At 45.2% G+C, this 24,498-nt stretch overlaps 1 protein-coding gene across 3 annotated transcripts in view; it reads right to left on the bottom strand.

Annotated features, from left to right (window-relative positions):
* The window catches only part of LOC139259903 (PTB domain-containing engulfment adapter protein 1-like), a 797,963-nt gene that overhangs the window by 151,115 nt on the left and 622,350 nt on the right, over positions 1-24,498 (bottom strand). For all 3 annotated transcript variants that reach the window (XM_070875832.1, XM_070875834.1, XM_070875833.1), the window contains one exon: positions 1,722-1,820. In XM_070875832.1, the coding sequence (XP_070731933.1) occupies positions 1,722-1,820 (99 nt within the window). The remainder of the gene's footprint in view (positions 1-1,721; positions 1,821-24,498) is intronic.

Here is a 24,498-nt window from a genome sequence, read left to right as displayed (position 1 = left end):
TTGCGGCCACGTATTGAGCTATCAACAGTCGCACGCCGAGGACACCATTAGCATTGTATGGCATGCGGTGATAGTAAAACAGCTGCAGGACAGCAACGGTCAATTAAAAGTGAATGAACTGTGAACTTCAGCAGGATGGCATGCAGTAAACACAACTTGTTTTGAGTTCCATGTTGCTGGCATTAGATGAGCTTCAATGCCACCAGCACATTTACAAGCAGCAGCAGAGGGCTTTTATATTCCAAAAAGTTAAAAGCAGAAACAGCTGCAGTGTTGATACCGACAGGCAATGGGGAATATGGCAGGACATGAGAGGGACTGTAAAGTAGGGATAGAGTGCGAGTGACACAGCGAGCAAGTAAAAGGAAAATAAAAGGGAGAGATTGTGAAAAGACACATGACAGTACCCTGAACTGTTCTATTGCAAAGCTCCGATTTTTGAGAGTCTGGCAAAAATTGGATTTTGCTGACCTATGACCGATTTATAAATTTTTAGTTTGGGCCAGGACAAAGCCTGGTAGATTTTCAGTATTACTCATCATTGCTAACGGAACTGTTAGGTCACAGACCAGACCATCTTGAATTTTGTGAGGAGAGTCCCTACCCCTAATTTGCATAGGCAACTGGCACATACAAAGCTTTCCCGAAGAGTTATTCTTTAGCACATTTGTTTGGGGTGCATAAAATCGGTTGTACAGCATCTCTGAAAGGGCTGAGGATTGCCATTAAAGGAGAAGTTGTGCTGGTGGATGCATTGTTCATTATAGCACAGCAATAACATGTGAGCAACATGGCTTCCCTTTATGGGGGGGGTGGTAAGTGTACTTCCAAAATGACACATCCAGTAATAGAAATTCTGAACCAAATCAAGCCTCGATGGCAGCGTAGGTAGTCTGATGCCTGAGCCAGGCTGGTCTACAGAACTCCATTTTGATGATTGAACAGCCTGCCTGCCTTACAACAGAACCTGAGGGGACAGAACTGTCACTGGAGACCAGGTTTCTTCCATTCAGATCCAGATATTTCAACAGCCCAAAGATCTGATAATTAGAATGGCTCTTGCTGGATAAGCGGCTTCTAGCTACTCTGGTAAGTTATTCAATTTTAGCTGGCTAAACTGCAGCAGTACCCCTGAACACACTTCTAAATACTAAGCTTCAACTCTGTCAACCTGCACGTAAGCTATCTGAACCAAGGTAATTGGGATGTGTCCTCAGGGAGACAGAGTGTGCATTTCATACTTGACAAACAGAAGCTCTACAGGTGGCTGCAGGTTTTTCAATAACTTGAACTGGAGATTCAAACATGATGATAGTTTTTTTGCATGTATCAGATACTCAACTAACCAAATAAATGTTTGAAAGAGCATGTTTTGGGAGAAAGTGTAGATTAAAGCAGGCACCCTCTCAATAGCTGTATACTGCACAAACCCTGGAGAAATAGAGAGAAAGAGAAATGTGTGCTCCGAGAGTGTGCATGTGCAGTGGTGGCATATCAAATTGAAATTTGCTCTATATATATTTTTCTTCAAAATTGGGATCAAGCATGAATACATTCTGTATTACTATGTGCTTACAATAAATATGAGTTTCATTTAGTTCTGACTTTTCACAAGCGAGGTGCTTAGATATTGATGAAAATTTGTTATGTACTGTGAAATATGGTCCTCTTGTCTAAGTTTTTGATAATTATTAACTACCCAAAATCACAGAATTACTTACTTTTGTTTTGGAGTCTAAAATTTTGACACCATAGATGGAGATTTGTAATTCAACTTTGGGAGTCTTCTGACCTTCCGATTTCTTTATGTGCCTTGCAAACTGAAAAGCAAATATATCAACTAGCTGTCAAAATTGAACTTCTGACAACAATTTAGAGAATTTTTTTTATCAAATGAAAAAATGAAATAACATTCCTTAAATTATAATCTGGAAAATGATACTTATTAAAATGAATTGACACTTTGGCCAATTCTTGAAAGAATACATAAATATTGAATTTGTATTTCTGAAAAGCTCAATTGCTGCCAAAAGCAATAAAACATCAACAACTGTGACTATCAATGTCTCACTCTTGTGAGTTTTGTCTGCTGTATAAAGCCTAGATGATCAAACGGTCTTCAAAGCAACCCATTTCATTATTTTTTTCTGGTCCTACAATTTCTCATTATCAGTCTCTGCCGATCATTATTAAGCTGTGTTTCACTGATCACTACCATTTTGAGTTAACTCATTAATAGCATGTTTGCTTTACTGCACTGCCACTGATAGCAGCTCTACCATCAATAGCAATGCAATAAAATAAATAAAGTCTGAAGCCCACTGAAAGAGACGGTTACTATGATTGCTTTGGAAGCAACATAAACAGCTGGTGGTATGTCTGCTGCCTGTCTGAGCTTCTCAACCCACCTCTACAGGCAAGCAAAGCTGTTTTACATATGTTAGGAATAGTATGGCAGTCAGAAGCAAAATTACGAATTATAATCAAATATATTGCAGCATTATTCCAGTGAAAATTGTTCTGTGGTGCTAAATGTGATCTGTTTATACTGAAGATAATACTGGACCGACATCTTCCATTTTGGCTGCAGATCAATATTAGAGAAAGGTCAGGGAAAAGTGACCATTTACCTTTTCCACCACAAGCACTTTACCTCCTGAAGCAGAATTGTAAGCTATTACAGCAGATCCATTTCTACTACACACTGCAGAAGAGGACAATGCTTCTGAAGTCAATACAGACTACAGAATGGAATCCTTGGTACCAAATCTCTACCCCTCACTAGTTGTCAAGTGATCCAGTGACAAAACTATTATAATACTTTATGTAAGAACTGAACCCTTAATGACAATACTTTATCCATAATTACCAAAACAAAATAGCGACTCTTTTGTTTCTCCAAAGGTCCAAATGTGACATCTTACATGACCTAAATACAATATGAATATCAATGCATTAAGAATGAGTCAATTTCCACAGAAACATGTCTTTTCGGCAATATTGCAGATCATCTAGCATTAACTGCACAAATGAGCAACCCTCATGGGATTCATGGATTGAGACATTCCTCACCAAGTCTCCTACTCCACTCTATTTTGGTGGTATCCTGCACAATGAAACTTGGCTCTTCCTCCTATGTTGCTCAAAAAAGTAGCCTTAATAGTGAGCAGAGTGTCCTCTGAAAGAAGAGTACCTCAGAAACAATGGAGTAGTGAATGGTACAATATTTAATAAAAAGGAATACGGTCATTACTGCAGTAGTCCATCTAAATATTTATTTATTTTTGCTTAATAAGTACATTCAGTACTGTTTAATTATTTCGTCACCTACAGACCTCATATTTTCCTTGACTTTGTTAAAATTTGACATGACCAAGAAAGGATTAAATCAAAATGTATTCCAAATCAAATATGTAAAAGCCCTTGATGATTGCAGCATTCAAATTTCACACGTCTTTCAGGAAACTTATTTTCTTTAACTCTACAGAAGAACAGAACGCATTCTAAAACAGCCCAAATTTTAGAAGTAGTTTAGAAATAGTTCAGAATACGGTCAATGCTACAATGAGAAAATGTATTTGTTTTAAGAACTTAATTATTTGCTAAAACATGACCCAATGATTCAGTATGAAGTCCCCCCCCTGCCCAATTTCATTCCCCTTTATTGCATTCCTCTTTCTGGGTAACATTTATTTGGAATAGGACACACTGGGGCTGAAATTCAGGCACACCAGAAAGCTACTGCACCAATGATTTCTGACCTGGTTTTTCCGCCGGGAGTAATGAGGCAGACGTTGAATCGATTTTAGACACTTGAAAATGCTTTTGATATCGGACCTGACGTCAGTGATAGTGGGGCGGAAGTATGGCGGTAAGTCATGCTGAGGGGTGGAAGTTGGGGCTGGATCGAGTCCCCGCCACTGTCACTCAGTGGCAGAGCGGTGGTGACGTCACAGTGTATGTACGTCACCATGCTCTCTCCCCTCCGTTAAAGGGGAGAGAATCGGGGATTTTTTAGCTTCGGCCACTGGATCACCAGGGAGGGTTTCCCCCTCTTGAGTACCAGGCTGCCTGTTGGGGGCCCGGCCGAACTCGGAGCAATAATTTGTCAGTCGATCGGGAAGTCGGCCGGCAAAAATAATAACATGCTGGTCGGGGCAGTGGGCCCTCCCCTTGAAGGGCTGCCACACTGCCGGGGTACACACAGGCAGGAGAAGGTACACCGACAGAAACAGCTGTCGGGGGCACCATCCAGTGGCTCGTGGATTTTTTTAACCTAAATTTGGGGTGGATCAAAATGTGGGTGCGGGATAGTAGTGGTGCACACTTTGATGATGCTGAATTTGGGTCGGGGCAGCCAATAGACTGCAATGTGGCGGCCACTCGATTCCGCCGCATGGCCGCAGCAAAACGGCGGCAACGGGCCATCTACGGACCCTGAATTTCGGCCCCCTTCATTCTTGCTGATCAGCCCACTCCAAGATAACTTGATCAGTGATTAGGTGCTACATCAGCAATGTGGGTGAGAACTTGATGGGGCCGAAATTCACCCTCCCCGGGAATAGGTCGCACCTTACGTTTTTGTTGTGTTCTGACCGATGCAAAATTCAGCTTTGTCTTTTTTTTTCGAGCGGGATGGAAGTCAGTTATAATGGGGCCAGAAGTGGGGGCGGGACGGATTGACCGTCACTAGTGGGGTGGAAGTGGTGGCGGGACAGAGTCTCCGCCGCTGTCAGTCATCAGCGCTGGGCCGATGATGTAATTACAGGTACCATTATGCACATGATGACCATTCAATGGCTACTGACATCAGTCCTCATATGAGTGACTGATGTATTCCATATGGCTATATGAGATGTAATTCTGTCACCAGGTTGCTGAGATGTGCCCCTTTCTCCGTCTCCCACCACCAGCTGCTCTGCAACTCCTGATACATCCAGGGCGACCTCCTCTGCTGCAGATAACATGGCCAATGATGGAGGTCCACCTCTGGTTCTCTCTCTCCCTCTTATTGTGGGGTCTTTCTCCTGCAAGGAGAGAAAGAAGAGAAGTTTGAGTGAGAGTGATGCAATGAGTGTGAGGAATGGATGGGTTACATCTGTAGAGGGTGCCTATGAGGGAATGGGGTGCCAATGCCAAATGGCCTTGTGTTTTGTTAGTTGGTATGATTGCATTAGGATGAGGATGAGTGTAAGGGGTGTTTATTCAGATGGAAATGTAATAATGTAGATAGAGAGAGAGGGATGGGTGAAGGTGCAAGGTATGTTGGTGTGAGTAAGGATGTGCAGGAGTAGGGTTGGGAGGACAGAGTGACGGGGATGTGATGAGAGGCACAGCAGGATGAATTTGAGTGTGGCTTTGTACTCACATTTCCTGATCTAATGAGATCATTGAAGCGCTTCTAGCACTGCACCCAGGTCCTTCTCACCACATGCCTGGTGTTGACCTCCTCTGCTATCTCGAGCCAGGTTCATTTGCTCTACTGAGGAGGTCTTTTGCGCCCATCAGAAGGGAAGAGGACCTTCCTGCGTGCTCTCAGTCCTCCCACAAGCATATGGAGGGTGTCATCTGAGAATCTGGGTGCAGTCCTCTGCTTCTGTGCCTGCACACTCCGAGATGAATCTTCAAATGCAATGTGGTCAAAGCTCCTTTAAATATCCTGGCTGGAAATAAATTATCGATAAGGTCATCAGACCCACACCATTTAATAGGGCCAGGTAACGCGTAGGGCTGCCTTAACAGGCGCCATTAAGGGAAAGTTGTGCTGAGGAGCAGCATGTAATAAAGAACAGGGTTGCGACTCGCCAGGCTGACTGCCCACACCCGACCCGCACAGGTAGGCAAAATTCCGGCCTCTGTTTCTCAGTTACCAAATTGCACTACAGTTGGTTGGTTATGACATCTGTTTTCCTGTTGATCTGAACAGAGGCAGGAGGAGCTGTTTCAGAGGTCTAATAGAGCAACTAGTTTCCTTTTCAAATTACTTCTGGGGAATAAAGTAGAATACATCTTCCTTTCATTAAAATAATTACTCTCTGTACTCTCTCTTCACAACTCACCTCAGGGAAGGAATGTTGTTTTCTGCTTTTAGAAATGAGGGCATTCATCTCCCCATTCAATTTTAACAGCAATAACTTGAAATGCTGCTGATCTCTGTTTTCTGCTGGATAAATTCCTTAAGAATAATTTAGTTCTCCTCTACACCTGAAATGTTGTAATTCAGGACTCACCCCTAATAATAATTAATTTGGTTTTCTTGACTGGATAAACAGTCATTCGGTTGGTTAATTTTGCTGCAGAAAATAGAAACTAAAGAAAATTAAGAATGACAATGAATGTAAAAGTTTTTTTTATTTAGGTACATCTACAGCTCTACATTTGAACCACAATGTCACCTCTATAGACAATACTGGTTTCATATATTACCATTCAGTTAAAATGACATGGGACAGGGGTATCTTGGGAACATTGTGTGAACACCACCCCCCGCACCGTTTAACTTACATCCACTCTGTTCGCACTGGGTGGGTTGAATTAAAATATGACTTCATGTTCTTTTCCTGTTCTGGAGGCATCCCAAGACCCAGCCAGAAATCATAATGGATCTGCAGAAATCAGCACCTCATAGCATACTGCATTACTCACATCAACTGTTGCAAGTACCAACGTAGGTACACTCACCCCAGGAAATTTAGCTTGTAAGCTTGATGAGGATACATTAGATAAATCATTGAGCGTGAGTGAGCAGGAGTCAGTAGTGGTGAGAGAGCAAAAACCTCTGGCCTGAGGACCAGCTTGCAAGTTATTCAGCTGGAGAGCTTAGGGAATTGGATATCATGTAACCTGATTTTGAAAGAAGAATGTTGCATGAGCATCATTGTTAACTGGAATAATTTGAGACTGGCCAAAGCACATTGTAAAAGGAAAAGAAAAAAAGACTTGCATTTATATATAGCGCATTCACAAACTCAGAACGTCCCCAAACACGTTACAGATAATTCAGTACTTTTATAGTAACTGTTGTATTGTAAGAAACGCAACAGCCATTTGGTACACAGCAAGGTCCCACAACAGCAATAAGATAATAACCTTTTAGTTTGCTTTTAGTAATGTTGGTTGAGGGGTAAATCTTGGCCAGGGCACCAGGGGAACTCCCATAATGAGAAAAACTCCAGTAACTACACTCCCAGTAGAACCTGAGTCTGTGAACATAAGAACATAAGAAATAGAAGCAGGAGTAGGCAATTTGGCCCCTCGAGCCTGCTCCGCCATTTAATAAGATCATGGCTGATCTGATCATGGATTCAGCTCCACTTCCCTGCCTGCTCCCCATAACCCTTTATTCCCTTATCACTCAAAAATCTGTCTATCTCCATCTTAAATATATTCAATGACTCAGCTCTCTGGGGCAGAGAATTCTACAGATTTACAACCCTCTGAGAGAAGAAATTCCTCCTCATCTCAGTTTTAAATGGGCAGCCCCTTATTCTGAGACTATGCCCCTTAGTTTTAGTTTCCCCTATGAGTGGAAACATCCTCTCTGCATCCACCTTGTCAAGCCCTCTCATTATCTTATAAGTTTCGATAAGATCACCTCTCATTATTCTGAACTCCAATGAGTATAGGCCCAATCTACTCAACCTATCTTCATAAATCAACCCCTTCATCTCCGGAATCAATCTAGTGAACCTTCTCTGAACAGCCCCCGAGGCAAGTATATCCTTTCTTAAATATAGAGACCAAAACTGTATGTTGTACTCTCGGGGCTCGACTTTCCACTATGATTGTTTGGGCAATATTTCCGACCTTAGTGCTTTTTTTATTTTTCAGGATTGCTCGCATATCGCCCATTTTAAAAACCGCTAGTTTCGCCTTTTTCATTTGGGCAATAGCCTGAGCAATGTGAAATGGGCCTTAACGATGTATTCAGTCATGCAAGGCTGGCGTCCATTGCAACGGCAGTTCTGCGCATACGCGCTTTTATTTTAGCCAACAACTTTTCCCACGATTCAGGAGTTCAGAGGTCATCTGCCCATGCTCAGAAGACTGAAAGAGAGGGAGAGAGAGAAGGAAGCTGAAAAGAAGTGAGTGGATGGTGAAAAATGTCAAACCAATCGAGTGATAGTAGAATGCAGCATGAGCTGTCATGGAGAAGGAGGGTGAACGACTTCTCTAATGAGGCCCTGGTTAATGAGGTCAAAAATTGTGGGGGGGGGGGTGCAATTAACCCGGGGTGGGCATGGGAAACCTGCCTCCCGCATACAGCAAAAAATATGGGCCTATATTGCTGCCCTAATCTCATCGGTGGACCACGATAGGTGTGAGGTAGACCATTGTCGCCGATGGTGGAACAGTTTGGTTGCATCAGCAAGAATAAGTATTCAATTATTACATTTTACATTGTAATGCTGCACTGACTCATTAATTAGAATGTAAATGTGCCGGATTGTAATTAAGCTAGGTAATCTTGGGTAGCTTCCCTGCTAAGATTTGGACTGGGGTCGGAACTTGCGCTGTGTCGGATGTTTCCGGAGATGACGGGGTTACCTTATGATGATAGATTGAGTAGACCGGGTCTTTACTCGTTGGAGTTCAGAAGGATGAGGGGTGATCTTATAGAAACATTTAAAATAATGAAAGGGATAGACAAGATAGAGGCAGAGAGGTTGTTTCCACTGGTCGGGGAGACTAGAACTAGGGGGCACAACCTCAAATACGGGGGAGCCAATTTAAAACCGAGTTCAGAAGGAATTTCTTCTCCCAGAGGGTTGTGAATCTGTGGAATTCTCTTCCCAAGGCAGCAGTTGAGACTAGCTCATTGAATGTATTCAAGTCACAGATAGATAGATTTTTAACCAATAAGGGAATTAAGGGTTACGGGGAGCGGGCGGGTAAGTGGAGCTGAGTCCACGGCCAGATCAGCCATGATCTTGTTGAATGGCAGAGCAGGCTCGAGGGGCTAGATGGCCTACTCCTGTTCCTAATTCTTATGTTCTTATGTTCTTATGTGCCTCGTGTCTCTATGACTCCCTTGAGTTGACCTGTGCTTTAAAACTCCCCGGTTCGGGTTGTTTCCCTTTGGACGGCAGGAGCTTTTGCCAATAGTTCTTGCCTAGCCTGTCGATTAGTGGGTAATCCCACACAGAGAGAGAGAGAGAGAGACCAAGGTCAGATAGGCCTTCTCCGATGCCCGATGCGCAGCATCCCCAGCGGGATTACTGTGTAGCCCGGCCGTGAGCGGATGCCACCCGGTTGGTCTTCCGAATTATACCGCGAACCACAAGTCCTACAACCCCCAAGTTCAGACCCAAGGAGTTACTATGGATAGATTATAATTGACTCAGACAAAACAAAACGGTTCAGGTTGGTCAAAGATCGATTCCTTTTATTACACTCTCAAAACGACAACCCCTACTCCTCTCGCTTCTGGCTTAAAGAATAGGTGACTGTGGACACTAGCTTAAAACCGGAGACTAAATACCCAACCCCCTTCCCAGAATTTAAGCCTTGATAATGGAAACCCTTCTAACGAAACCCCTCTTCCGGTTTGATCAGAACTCACACTTGGAAGCCTCCTCACACACACACACACACACACGTATTAGCCTGCATCTTGGACACTTGCAGTTCCTCAGCAGCCAAACACACTGACGGACTTGGGGATTTCCTGAGGTGTATGCTGGATATAATTACCAGCCCTTGTTGATTCACGCGGTCCCGGGGCCGTTCAACTCTAAAGACAAAACCACCTAACAGAGGCATGCGATGAGGCCGAGAGAGTTACATTCAGGCAATACGGTGAGGCACTCACTTCGGGCATTCCTGGAGAGTTGACGGACGCGTAGCCACGCGGGGAACCCCGTTCCAGATGGAGGCGAAAAGTAAGCCCAGAATCCCCCAAAGTTCAGCATATTTATACCCCGTATAATATACAAAACTGCCTGGGTGATTCCTGGTTACCATGGTCGCAAAGATGCTCGTTGGTCTTCCTGGTGACGTCTCTGTCCTGGATTGGTCATCTCGATGGAAACAATGGTCGGCCATTTCTGTAGATGACTGTTGAGTTCTTGACTGCTCCTTCATTGAAAGAGTCCAGAACTGTTATATTTGGCCTGCAAATCTCATTGTCCATCCAGACATCCCGGCCCCATGGACAAAAGGTGTTTTTCCACAAATCACACAAAGTTCGAAATGAAAAGGCCTCTGCCTTCCATGACGTCAGCGTTGAGACTGGTCCAAAAGACGGACAGTTCCTCCTGCTATACTTCACAGAAATCAAAAATCAGTCCTTTTAGAAACATAGAAAATAGGTGCAGGAGTAGGCCATTCGGTCCTTCTAGCCTGCACCGCCATTCAATGAGTTTATGGCTGAACATGCAACTTCAGTACCCCATTCCTGCTTTCTCACCATACCCATTGATTCCCCTAGTAGTAAGGACTTCATCTAACTCCTTTTTGAATATATTTAGTGAATTGGCCTCAACAACTTTCTGTGGTAGAGAATTCCACAGGTTCACCACTCTCTGGGTGAAGAAATTCCTCCTCATCTCGGTCCTAAATGGCTTCCCCCTTATCCTTAGACTGTGACCTCTGGTTCTGGACTTCCCCAACATTGGGAACATTCTTCCTGCATCTAACCTGTCTAACCCCATCAGAATTTTAAACGTTTCTATGAGGTCCCCTCTCATTCTTCTGAACTCCAGTGAATACAAGCCCAGTTGATCCAGTCTTTCTTGATAGGTCAGTCTCGCCATCCCGGGAATCAGTCTGGTGAACCTTCGCTGCACTCCCTCAACAGCAAGAATGTCCTTCCTCAGGTTAGGAGACCAAAACTGTACACAATACTCCAGGTGTGGCCTCACCAAGGCCCTGTACAACTGTAGCAACACCTCCCTGCCCCTGTACTCAAATCCCCTCGCTATGAAGGCCAACATGCCATTTGCTTTCTTAACCGCCTGCTGTACCTGCATGCCAACCTTCAATGACTGATGTACCATGACACCCAGGTCTCTTTGCACCTCCCCTTTTCCTAATCTGTCACCATTCAGATAATAGTCTGTCTCTCTGTTTTTACCACCAAAGTGGATAACCTCACATTTATCCACATTATACTTCATCTGCCATGCATTTGCCCACTCACCTAATCTATCCAAGTCGCTCTGCAGCCTCATAGAATCCTCCTTGCAGCTCACACTGCCACCCAACTTAGTGTCATCCGCAAATTTGGAGATACTACATTTAATCCCCTCGTCTAAATCATTAATGTACAGTGTAAACAGCTGGGGCCCCAGCACAGAACCTTGCGGTACCCCACTAGTCACTGCCTGCCATTCTGAAAAGTCCCCATTTACTCCTACTCTTTGCTTCCTGTCTGCCAACCAGTTCTCAATCCATGTCAGCACACTACCCCCAATCCCATGTGCTTTAACTTTGCACATTAATCTCTTGTGTGGGACCTTGTCGAAAGCCTTCTGAAAGTCCAAATATACCACATCAACTGGTTCTCCCTTGTCCACTCTACTGGAAACATCCTCAAAAAATTCCAGAAGATTTGTCAAGCATGATTTCCCTTTCACAAATCCATGCTGACTTGGACCTATCATATTACCTCTTTCCAAATGCACTGCTATGACATCCTTAATAATTGATTCCATCATTTTACCCACTACCGATGTCAGGCTGACCGGTCTATAATTCCCTGTTTTCTCTCTCCCTCCTTTTTTAAAAAGTGGGGTTACATTTTAAAGTCCAAACTCCATTTTGAGACGCAGCCCATGTGCATCTCCATTTTAAAAGGGTATAGTTCTATTTCAAAAGTCCAAAAACCCTTCCGGTCCATACACACACTGATGTTGGCACCGGCCAAATCCTACAGCCCTTTAAGTATAATTTTGCTGAGATGCCTTACATTTAATCAACAGTATTATTATTATTTAAAGGCTTTGATCGAAAATTGTGGTGAAAGGAATAACTGGAAACAGACAGACCGCAAACATTCGGTATTTCTACCACTTTAATTTAGAAGGAGAATTCTTGTGTGCTGTGAGCAAGTCTTTAACTTGGGCACAGTCTCCTTTTTGGTTACATTGGTGGATGGGGCACGAATGAGCACTGAGGGGTCCGGTCACCTTTACCCAGACTGTGTAAGTCTCTCCGACTGCTGTCACTCACACAGTGACCCAACCTAGATTTGGGGAGAGCTGCCTTGGCTCACTGTCTACCCTGGGACACTTTGGGACATTAGCTCTGGCCACACAGAGGTTTACGAGCTCCGGCCACACGGAGGTCTCCGGGCACAGCCCATGGACATGGTGCTCCCTCCCATTACAGTCCTCTCATTGCCGAGCTCACCAGTGGTCCTGATTCCCCCCCTTGGGGACCTCCATCGATTTTAATAAACTGTTTACCTCCCCTCAGGCGCCAAATGGCATGGCCCATGGATGGGGCCTTTCCTGGAGATTGTACGCGAGATGTTTGGTGTCAAGCATTACTTCATAAACATGATCTTATTAAATATATTCTCTGAACATAGATGTTATAACCATGCATCCACTGTGGATACAAACTGTATTAGCATATAATGTGAACGATGAATAGCATGTGGGGTGACTAATTATGGATTGCAATATCTGTTGTGTTTCTGTAATAATACCTAGTCAATTAGCTTATGCCATGCTCTTGTCACGTTTGCAGAGGAAGATATCTAAGAATCATGCCGAACAGAGATGGACCGGAGGAGGCATGTTTTTGAGCTGCACCCTCTGACTGACCTGGAAGAACATGCCGCAGCATTAGTGGACAACCATTATCATTCTGCCACCCGTGGTGGTGCAGATCTTGTTGTTGCGCCATGTAAGTAATGTATAAAGCATTGGTAAACCAGCTGTAATTTAATGACATTTGATTCTAATATATGAATGATGTAATGTTATGCATGCAGTTTCTGTAATCTTCTGTACTCTCATGTTAATCATATGTAATGCCTCTTGTTCACATTTATTGCAGTAGTGTTGCTTCTCATACATATGCCAGCATAGCGCAAGCATTCTCATGTCTCCCCTTCTCTTCTAATAACGTGAATTATGTTTTCCAGCTCCCCAGATGCAATGGGAGGCCCCTGCACTTGCACCTGCACCACTGCAGATCGTGATCACCACGGGTGACGAACACCAAAGTGAGGAGGAGGAGGACGACGAAATAGATCCTGATTTTTCATCTGTGGTACCTACGGCCATGTCAGCCTCAACGGATGAAGTAGCGGGGCCAGGCGGCTTGCAGCAGGCCACTCCAAGTCATCCAGTGCCCACGCCGACCCCGCGGAGGTTGAGTCGGTAAGGCAGGCATGCGCTGTGATGGACAGGTGTCAATGAGGACATGATGCCACTGTCAAGGGTGAGCGTCGACATAGGTTGAGAGCTCCTCCAGATGCTTGGTGGATTGACCGGCAACATTGCCACGCTGTCTGCGAGAATAATGGAGGGCATGGAGCAGATAGTTGCAGCAATAGGGCGAATGACCGACCCTGTCGATGCCTTGCGGCATGCGATAGTTTTGGGATACGGCACTGCACCCCAAGGCGCCGTACCACCAACCAGCACGACAGATGCGAGACAGGAGGAAAAACTTCCTTCTGACTTGGAAAATGTTTCTTCGCAAACTTCTTCTCCTCCATCCACTAAGGTCATTCTGCCGATGTCACCTCCTCTCCCCACAGCAGCAGCCCTTGAGATGCTCTGCTGCAAGACGTCTTGGTCCCATTACTCGGGGACTACGTGGGAAACGGGAGGTTACGACAAGGGGGAGGGGTCAAGTTACAGGAGGGAATCGTGGCCGCTGGCAGTATGTTATTGTTGTTATTTTTTTTTAAATTGTTGAATGTTGAGTATTGGGGATGGTGGGAGTGTGTTGTTATGTTGTTTTGTTAAAAATGTTGTTCACTGTTGGGAGTTGGGGAGGGGGATTATATATGTTAGTTAAAAAAAATCTAATAAATGATTAAAAACATTTACTTAAGTTTACACTTGTGAAGTGTCTTCTAATAATGTAAGGTAAAAACAATACAATGGTTGGAAACAATGGCCAGGCCAAGCCAGACCAGGATGAAATGTAATGCAACTGTAACTGTCACTAATGTAACGTCACGCAAAGCGTTCATTTATATGAGCTGCTGACTCAAGAGTTTTGCAGCTGCGTAACTACCACAGGGCTTTTCCAGTGGTGTGTGGGTGGGGTAGGGGGGCGGCGTGGGGGCATGGGTACATCCCCAGGCTGAATGTCCTCCCCGAGGTCCTCGTCCTCCTCCTCCTCCTCCTCCTCTTCTGCCTCCCCTCTCTCCTGAGGTGGACCTGCGGTCCCATCTGGCAATTGTTGTCTTCTCCTGATAGCTAGGTTATGCAACATGCAGCACAACACAATGAACTCAGCGACCTGCTCAGCGCTGCTTCAGAACTCCAGTTGTCTTTTCGACGATATTGCGTGTAGCTATATGGCTTTCATTGTAACGCTTCTTGGCTTCTGTCTGGGGCTTACGCAGAGGGGTCATGAGCCAACTGGCAAGGCCATATCCTTTATTCCCCAGCATTCAACCGTGACCTTGTGGCTGACTCTTAAACAGATCAGAGACAGTGCTCTCACGCAAGATGTACGCACCATGGTTGCTCCCTGGAAAATTTGCATTTACTGCCATGGTTATTTGCTTGTGGTCGACAACGAGCTGCACATTCAGGGAGTGGAATCCCTTTCAGTTCAAAAACACCTTTGCATCCTGTCAAGGTGCTTGCAGGGCGATGTGCGGACAGTCTATTGCTCCCTGCACCTTGGGGCAGTTTGCTATTCTCGAGAAACCCAAAACCCTCTCAGTCTGTGCATCGCTGGTCATAGGGAAGGTTAGAAAATCCAGCTTACATAGAAAAATAGAAAATAGGTGCAGGAGTGGGTCATTCGACCCTTCGAGCCTGCACCGCCATTCAATAAGATCATGGCTGATCATTCCCTCAGTACCCCTTTCCTGCTTTCTCCCCATACCCCTTGATCCCCTTAGCTGTAAGGGCCATATCTCACTCCCTCTTGAATATATCCAATGAACTGGCATCAACAACTCTCTGCTGTAGGGAAGTCCACAGGTTAACAACTCTCTGAGTGAAGAAGTTTCTCCTCATCTCAGTAGTAAATGGCTTACTCCTTATCCTTAGACTGTGTCCCTTGTTTCTGGACTTCCCCAACATCGGGAACATTCTTCCTGCATCTAACCTGTCCAGTCCCGTCAGAATTTATATGTTTCTATGAGATCCCCTCTCATTCTTCTAAACTCCAGTGAATAAAGGCCCAGTCGATCCAGTCTCTCCTCATATGTCAGTCCAGCCATCCCAGGAATCAGTCTGGTGAACCTTCGCTGCACTCCCTCAATAGCAAGAACATCCTTCCTCAGATTAGGAGACCAAAACTGAACACAATGTTCTAGATGAGGCCTCACCAAGGCCCTATACAATTGCAGTCAGACCTCCCTGCTCTTATACTCAAATCCCCTCACGATGAAGGCCAACATACCATTTGCATTCTTCACCGCCTGCTGTACCTGCATGCCAACTTTCAATGACTGATGTACCATGACACCCAGGTCTCGTTGCACCTCCCCTTTTCCGAATCTGCTGCCACTCAGATAATATGCTGTCTTCATGATTTTGCCCCCAAAGTGGATAACCTCACATTTATCCACATTATACTGCGTCTGCCATGCATTTGCCCACTCACCTAACCTGTCCAAGTCACCCTGCAGCCTCTTAATGTCCTCCTCACAGCTCACATCGCCACCCTGTTTAGTGTCATCTGCAAACTTGGAGATATTACACTCAATTCCTTCATCCAAATCATTAATGTATATTGTAAATAGCTGGGGGTCCCAGCACTGAGCCCTGTGGCACTCCACTAGTCACTGCCTGCCGTTCTGAAAAGGGCCCATTTTTCCTGACTCTCTGCTTCCTGTCTGCCAACCAGTTCTCTATCCACGTCAGTACATTACCCCCAATACCATGTGCTTTAATTTTGAAAGTCCAACTACACCACATCCACTGTTCTCCCTTGTCCGCTCTACGAGTTACATCCTCAAAAGATTCCAGAAGATTTGTCAAGCATGATTTCCATTTCACAAATACATGCTGACTTGGACCGATCCTGTCACTGCTTTCCAAATGTGCTGTTATTACATGTTTAATAATTGATTCCAACATTTTCCCCACTAATAATGACAGGCTAACCGATCTATAATTACCTGTTTTCTCTGTCCATCCTTTTTTAAAAAGAAGTGTTAAATTAGCTACCCTCCAGTCCACAGGAACTGATCCAGAGTCGATAGACTGTTGGAAAGTGATCACCAAGGCATCCACTATTTCTATGGCCACTTCCTTAAGTATTCTGGGATGCAGACTATCAGGCCCCGGGGATTTATCGGCCTTAAATCCCATCAATTTCCCTAACACAATTTCCCACCTAATAAGGATATCCTTCAGTTCCTCCATCTCACTAGACCCTCTGTCCCCTAGTACTTCTGGAAGGTTATTTGTGTCTTCCTTCGTGAAGACAGAACCAAAGTATTTATTCAACTAATCTGCCATTTATTTGTTCCCCATTATAAATTCACCTGAATCTGACTGCAATGGACCTGCGTTTCTCTTCACTAATCTTTTTCTCTTCACATATCTATAGAAGCTTTTGTAGTCAGGTTTTATGTTCCCAGCAAGCATCCTCTCATACTCTATTTTCCCCCTCCGAATTAAACCCTTTGTCCTCCTCTGCTGAATTATAAAATTCTCCCAGTCCTCAGGTTTGCTGCTTTTTCTGGCCAATTTATCTGCCTCCTCCTTGGATTTAACACTATCCTTAATTTCCCTTGTTTGAGCCACCTTTCCCGTTTTATTTTTACTCCAGACAGGGATGTACAATTGTTGAAGTTCATCCATGTGATCTTTAAATGTTTGCCATTGCCTATCCACCGTCAACCCTTTAAGTATCATTTGCCAGTCTATTCTAGCCAATTAACGTCTCATACCATTGAAGTTACCTTTCCATAAGTTCAGGACCCTAGTCTCTGAATTAACTGTGTCACTCTCCATCTTAATAAAGAATTCTACCATATTATGGTCACTCTTCCCCAAGGGGCCTCGCACAACAAGATTGCTAATTAGTCCTTTCTCATTACACATCACCCAGTCTAGGGTGGCCAGCCCTCTAGTTGGTTCCTCAACATATTGGTCCCTAATATACTCCAGGAAATCCTCTTCCACCGTATTGCTACCAGTTTGGTTAGCCCATCTTGCATACGTAAAGGGCTTCAGTCACCTGTCGAATGCAGCAATGTGTGGTGTGCTGAAAGATACCGCTAATGTTGCCAGCTGAGACCAGAAAGGAGCACGATGCGTTGAAGAAAAGTGCCGCAGTAACCTTAACCTCAACGGGCAGTTGATGCTGCTAGTAGGCTGCAGGTCTCCCTTAATTAGCTGGCATATCACACTGATGGCCTCTTTTCGGAATCGCAGCCTTCGAACGCACATGTTATCCGACATGTCCAGATATGATTGCTTATCCCTGTAAATGCGTTGAGTGTAACGTCTCCTCCTCGTGAGCAGTCTGCCACCTCTTTGATTGGGCACATAATGCACTTCAATATACCATCTCCCATCTCTATTCTGCAGCATGATTAGTCATCAATATTGGTTGAGAAATTACAGGCCACATCAATAAAAAACACTGTAAATGCCTTTAATTTGTCCTCAACAAATACAAGTGTGATTAGATGATTGGCAAGAGTCAAAAACGCCCTTAAAATCACTTACAAATTGCTTCTCCTGACAAGCACTTCAAACAGCCTTTTATTAAAGATCCTCCGAGTTTCAAAATGGCGTCCACAGTGTCGAGTTAAGGTCAGGTGATTGCAGCTTTTCTTCAGCGTCTTTTTGGGCCAGCGATCATTTGGCCGAAATGCCGAAAGTAGCGCTCGGCGGTCATTTGGGTGATAATCGGGCACTCCTTTCCATTATGACCAGTATTCTCGGGCTTGCACGAGGATGATGTCATATTTTTTAAAAATAGGCCGGGCGATGCAGTTGATTCCTGTATGCCGAACGTTGTGCCGCTGGCGATAAATGGACTATAATCGGGCACTCGTTCCCATTTTTCATCAAAAATGGCGGTTAGCCTGACTCTCAGTGCTTATATGGGCGCTAAATGGGCGATGATGTGCCGAAAGTGTAGCCCTATACAGTGTGGCCTCACCAACACCCTGTACAGTTGTAGCAGAGCTTCTCTGCTTTTATACTCCCATCCTCCTTGCAATAAAGACCAACATTCCATTTGCCTTCCTGATTACTTGCTGTACCTGCATGCTAACTAACTTTTTGTGTTTCATGCACAAGGACCAACAAGTCCCTCTGTACTGTAGCATATTGCAATTTTTTTTCATTTAAATTATAATTTGCTTTTCTATTTTTTCTGTCAAAGAGGATAACCTCACATTTTCCCAAATTATACTCCATTGGCAAATTTTTGCCCGCTCACTAAGCCTGTCTATATCCCTTTGCAGATTTTTTGTGTCCTCCTAACAATTTGCATTCCCACCCATCTTTGTATCATCAGCAAACTTGGCTACATTACACTCGGTCCCTTCATCCAAGTCATTAATATAGATTGTAAATAGTTGAGGCCCCAGCACCAATCCCTGCAGCACCCCACTAATTACTCTTTGCCAACTGGAAAATGACTCATTTATCCTGACTCTCTGTTTTCTGCTCGTTAGCCAATCCTCTACACATGCTAAAAAAATTTTCCCCAACCCCGTGAATTTTTATCTTGCGCAGTAACCTTTTATGTGGCCTTATCAAATGCCTTCTGGAAATCCAAATACACCACATCCACTGGTTCCCCCTTATCCACCCTGCTCATTACATCCTCGAAGAATTCCAGCAAATTTGTCAAGCATGATTTCCCTTTCATAATGCCAAGTTGTCTCTGCTTGACTGAGCTCACAGTGTTCAGTCTGACTCTTTCTTCATACCCAACAACTGGCGACGAAATACAGATAGTGAACCCAAAGATGCATGGAACAGTGGGCATCCTGGAAAAATTCTCGGAGGGAGATGATTGGGAAACTTTTGTGGAGCAACTCGACCAATACTTCGTGGCCAACGAGCTAGATGGGGAAGAGAGCGCTGCCAAACGAAGGGCGATCCTCCTCACCGTCTGTAGAGCACCAACGTATGGCCTCATGAAGAATCTGCTCACTCCAGCGAAACCCACAGAGAAATTGTATGACGATTTGTGCACACTGGTCCGAGAGCATTTGAACCGGAAGGAAAGCGTTCTGATGGCAAGGTACCGGTTCCACACCTACAAAAGGTCTGAAGGCCAGGAAGTGGCGAGTTATGTCGCCAAGCTAAGACGCCTTGCAGGACATTGCGAATTTGAGGGACATTTGGAGCACATGCTCAGAGACTTTTTCGTAATTGGCTTTGGCCAAGAAACCATACTTTGCTAAATTTTGACTGTAGAGACCCCAACCTTGAGTAAGGCCATAGCAATAGCCCAGGCGTTCATTGCCACCAGTGACAATATTAAGCAAATCTCTCAGCACACAAGTGCTGCTACAAGTACTGTGAACAAAGTGATGTTCTTTTTGAATCATAACGTACAGGGCAGGTCACACATACCTGCAGCTACACGTTCGTAAATGTCTCAGAGTCCACCATCAAGGGTGATGAATGCAAGGCCATTAACACCTTGTTGGTGCTGCGGGGGTGATCATCGTTTCCATTAAAGCCGATTCAAAGAGTACGTTTGCAAGGGCTGTGGAACAATGGGACACATATAACGAGTGTGCAGGCGAGCTGCAAAGCCTGTTAAACCTGCAAACCATCATTGTGCAGAGGAGGACAGATCCACGGAGGATCACGATGAACCAGAGGCTCAGATCGAGGAGACAGAGGTATATGGGGTGCACACATTTACTACAAAGTGTTCTCCGATAATGCTGAATGTTGAACTAAATGGATTCCCGGTGTCAATGGAGCTGGACATGGATGCGAGCCAATCATCATGGGCAAAAAGACTTTCGAAAGGTTGTGGTGCAACAAGGGCTCAAGGCCAGTGTTATCTCCAGTTCGCACGAAACTAAAAACTTACACGAAAGAACTGATTCCTGTAATCGGCAGTGCTACCGTAAAGGTCTCCTACGATGGAGCGGTACACAAGCTACCACTCTGGGTGGTACTGGGCGATGGTTCCCACGCTGCTCGGCAGGAGCTGGCTGGGAAAGATACGCTGGAACTGGGACGGCGTCCGAGCGCTATCATAGAAACATAGAAACATAGAAACATAGAAAATAGGTGCAGGAGTAGGCCATTCGGCCCTTCTAGCCTGCACCGCCATTCAATGAGTTCATGGCTGAACATTCAACTTCAGTACCCCATTCCTGCTTTCTCGCCATACCCCTTGATCCCCCTAGCAGTAAGGACCTCATCTAACTCCTTTTTGAATATATTTAGTGAATTGGCCTCAACAACTTTCTGTGGTAGAGAATTCCACAGGTTCACCACTCTCTGGGTGAAGAAGTTCCTCCGCATCTCGGTCCTAAATGGCTTACCCCTTATCCTTAGACTGTGACCCCTGGTTCTGGACTTCCCCAACATTGGGAACATTCTTCCTGCATCTAACCTGACTAACCCCGTCAGAATTTTATATGTTTCTATGAGGTCCCCTCTCATTCTTCTGAACTCCAGTGAATACAAGCCCAGTTGATCCAGTCTTTCTTGATAGGTCAGTCCCGCCATCCCGGGAATCAGTCTGGTGAACCTTCGCTGCACTCCCTCAATAGCAAGAATGTCCTTCCTCAGGTTAGGAGACCAAAACTGTACACAATACTCCAGGTGTGGCCTCACCAATGCCCTGTACAACTGTAGCAACACCTCCCTGCCCCTGTACTCAAATCCCCTTGCTATGAAGGCCAACATGCCATTTACTTTCTTAACCGCCTGCTGCACCTGCATGCCAACCTTCAATGACTGATGTACCATGACACCCAGGTCTCTTTGCACCTCCCCTTTTCCTAATCTGTCACCATTCAGATAATAGTCTGTCTCTCTGTTTTTACCACCAAAGTGGATAACCTCACATTTATCCACATTATACTTCATCTGCCATGCATTTGCCCACTCACCTAACCTATCCAAGTCGCTCTGCAGCCTCACAGCATCCTCCTCGCAGCTCACACTGCCACCCAACTTAGTGTCATCCGCAAATTTGGAGATACTACATTTAATCCCCTCATCTAAATCATTAATGTACAGTGTAAACAGCTGGGGCCCCAGCACAGAACCTTGCGGTACCCCACTAGTCACTGCCTGCCATTCTGAAAAGTACCCATTTACTCCTACTCTTTGCTTCCTGTCTGACAACCAGTTCTCAATCCATGTCAGTACACTACCCCCAATCCCATGTGCTCTAACTTTGCACATCAATCTCTTGTGTGGGACCTTGTCGAACGCCTTCTGAAAGTCAACTGGTTCTCCCTTATCCACTCTACTGGAAACATCCTCAAAAAATTCCAGAAGATTTGTCAAGCATGATTTCCCTTTCACAAATCCATGCTGACTTGGACCTATCATGTCACCTCTTTCCAAATGCACTGCTATGACATCCTTAATAATTGATTCCATCATTTTACCCACTACCGATGTCAGGCTGACCGGTCTATAATTCCCTGTTTTCTCTCTCCCTCCTTTTTTAAAAAGTGGGGTTACATTGGCTACCCTCCACTCCATAGGAACTGATCCAGAGTCAATGGAATGTTGGAAAATGACTGTCAACGCATCCACTATTTCCAAGGCCACCTCCTTAAGTACTCTGGGATGCAGTCCATCAGGCCCTGGGGATTTATCGGCCTTCAATCCCATCAATTTCCCCAACACAATTCGTGTGCCCAGGTCTTTAACAAATTTCCTATGCAGTTCGAACCAGGCATCGGGAAATTCCAAGGAGCAAAAGTGCAGATCCACCTAATTCCAGGGGCACGACCCATCCATCACAAAGCGAGAGCAGTACCGTACATGATGAGAGAAAGTGTAGAAATCGAGCCAGACCGAATGCAAAGAGAGGGCATCATTTCACCGATTGAGTTCAACGAGTTGGCCAGTCCTATAGTCCCAGTCCTCAAGGGAGGCAGCACCTTTAGAATCTGTGGCGATTACAAAGTAACTATCAATCGTTTCTCCCTGCAGGACCAATACCCACTACCAAAGGCCGATGACCCCTTTGCAACGCTGGCGGGAGGAAAGACATTCACGAAGTTGGATCTGACTTCAGCCTACATGACGCAGGAACTGGAGGAATCATCGAAGGCCCTCACCTGCATCAACATGCACAAAGGTCTTTTTGTTTATAACAGATGACCGTTCGGAATCCGATCAATGGCGGCGATATTCCAGAGAAACATGGAAAGCTTACTGAAGTTGGTCCCGCACACTGTGGTCTTCCAGGACGACATCTTGGTCACAGGTCGGAACACAGTTGAGCATCTGCAGAACCTGGAGGATGTTCTTATTTGACTCAACCACGTGGGGCTCAGATTAAAACGCTCGAAGTGCCTTTTCCTGGTGCCTAAGTGGAGAGTGGAGTTCCTGGGAAGGAGGATTGTGGTGGACGGCATCAGGCTCACCAACGCAAAGACGGAGGCAATCGAGAACGCACCGAGGCCACAGAATGTGACAAAGCTATGGTCGTTTCTGGGACTCCTGAACTACTTTGGAAACTTCTAACAGCACACTGTTAGAACCACTGCATGTCTTACTATGAAAAGGAGATGAATAGGTTTGGGGCAAAAGCCAAGAAAATGCCATTGTAAAAGCGAGAAAATTGTTATGCTCAAATAAATTGCTTGTGTTGTATGATCCATGTAAACGTTTAGTATTAGCATGTGATGCATCGTCATATGGCGTCGGGTATGTATTGCAACAAGCTAATGATTTCAGGAAACTGCAATCAGTTGCTTATGCATCCAGCTGAGAGAGCCTACAGCATGATTGAGAAATAAGTGTTAGCGTGTGTCCATGGATTAAAGAAAATGCATCAATACCTGTTTGGACTAAAATTCGAATTGGAAGCTGACTATAAGCCACTTATATCCCTGTTCTCCGAGAGCAAAGAGATGAATACCAACGCATCGGCCCGCATCCAGAGATGGGCGCTCATGTTGTCCGCATACAACTACGCCATCCGCCACAGGACAGGCACAGAAAACTGCGCCGATGCTCTCAGTAGGCTGCCATTGCCCATCACGGGGGTGGAAATGGCGCAGCCCACAGATCTAGCCATGGTTATGGAAGCATTTGAGAATGAGCAATCACCCGTCACTGCCCGGCAGATCAAAATCTGGACAAGCCAGCACCCCTTATTATCTCTAGTCAAAAGCTGTGTGCTTCACGGGAGCTGGTCCAGTGTCCCAGTGGAAATGCAGGAAGAGATAAAGCCGTTCCAGTGGTGCAAAGATGAAATGTCTCTACAAGCAGACTGCCTTCTGTGGGGCAATCGAGTAGTGGTCCCCAAGAAGGGCAGAGACACCTTCATCAATGACCTCCACAGTACCCACCCAGGCATCGTAATGATGAAAGCGATAGCCAGATCCCATGTGTGGTGGCCCGGTATCGATGCGGACTTAGAGTCCTGTGTTCACAGATGTAATAAATGCTCGCAGTTAAGCAATGTATCCAGGGAGGCGCCGCTAAGTTTATGGTCTTGGCCCTCCAAACCGTGGTCGAGGGTACACGTCGACTATGCAGGCCCGTTCTTGGGTAAAATGTTCCTTGTGGTTGTAGACACGTACTCCAAGTGGATTGAATGTAAGATAATGTCGGCTAGCACGTCCGCTGCCTCTACTGAATGCCTACGGGCCATATTTGCCACACACGGCCTACCCGATGTCCAGGTGAGTGACAACGGGCCATGTTTTACCAGTGCTGAGTTCAAAGAATTCATGACCTGTAACGGGATCAAACATGTCACATCTGCCCCAGCGTCCAATGTTCAGGCAGAGAGAGCAGTGCAAACCATCAAGCAAGGCTTGAAGAGGGTAACTGAAGGCTCACTGCAGACTCGCCTATCCCGAGTCCTGCTTAGCTACTGCATGAGACCTCACTCACTGGGATCCCACCTGCTGAACTGCTCATGAAAAGAGCACTTAGGACAAAGCTCTCATTAGTTCACCCTGATCTACATGAACAGGTAGAGAGCAGGCAGCTTCAACAAAGTGCATACCATGATTGCGCAAATATGTCACACGAGATTGAAATCAATGATCCTGTATTTGTATTAAATTATGGATAAGGTCCCAAGTGGCTTCCCGGCACTGTTGTGGCCAAAGAGGGGAGCAGCGTGTTTTGGTCAAACTTTCAAATGGATTCATTCACCGGAAACACTTGGACCAAAACAAACTCAGATTCATGGACTATCCTGAGCAAC

This window comes from Pristiophorus japonicus, chromosome 3, assembly GCF_044704955.1.
Source record: "Pristiophorus japonicus isolate sPriJap1 chromosome 3, sPriJap1.hap1, whole genome shotgun sequence".
Lineage (NCBI taxonomy): Eukaryota > Metazoa > Chordata > Chondrichthyes > Pristiophoridae > Pristiophorus > Pristiophorus japonicus.
Note: the sequence above shows the minus strand (reverse complement) of the source record. Positions and strands in the feature narration are given on the sequence as shown.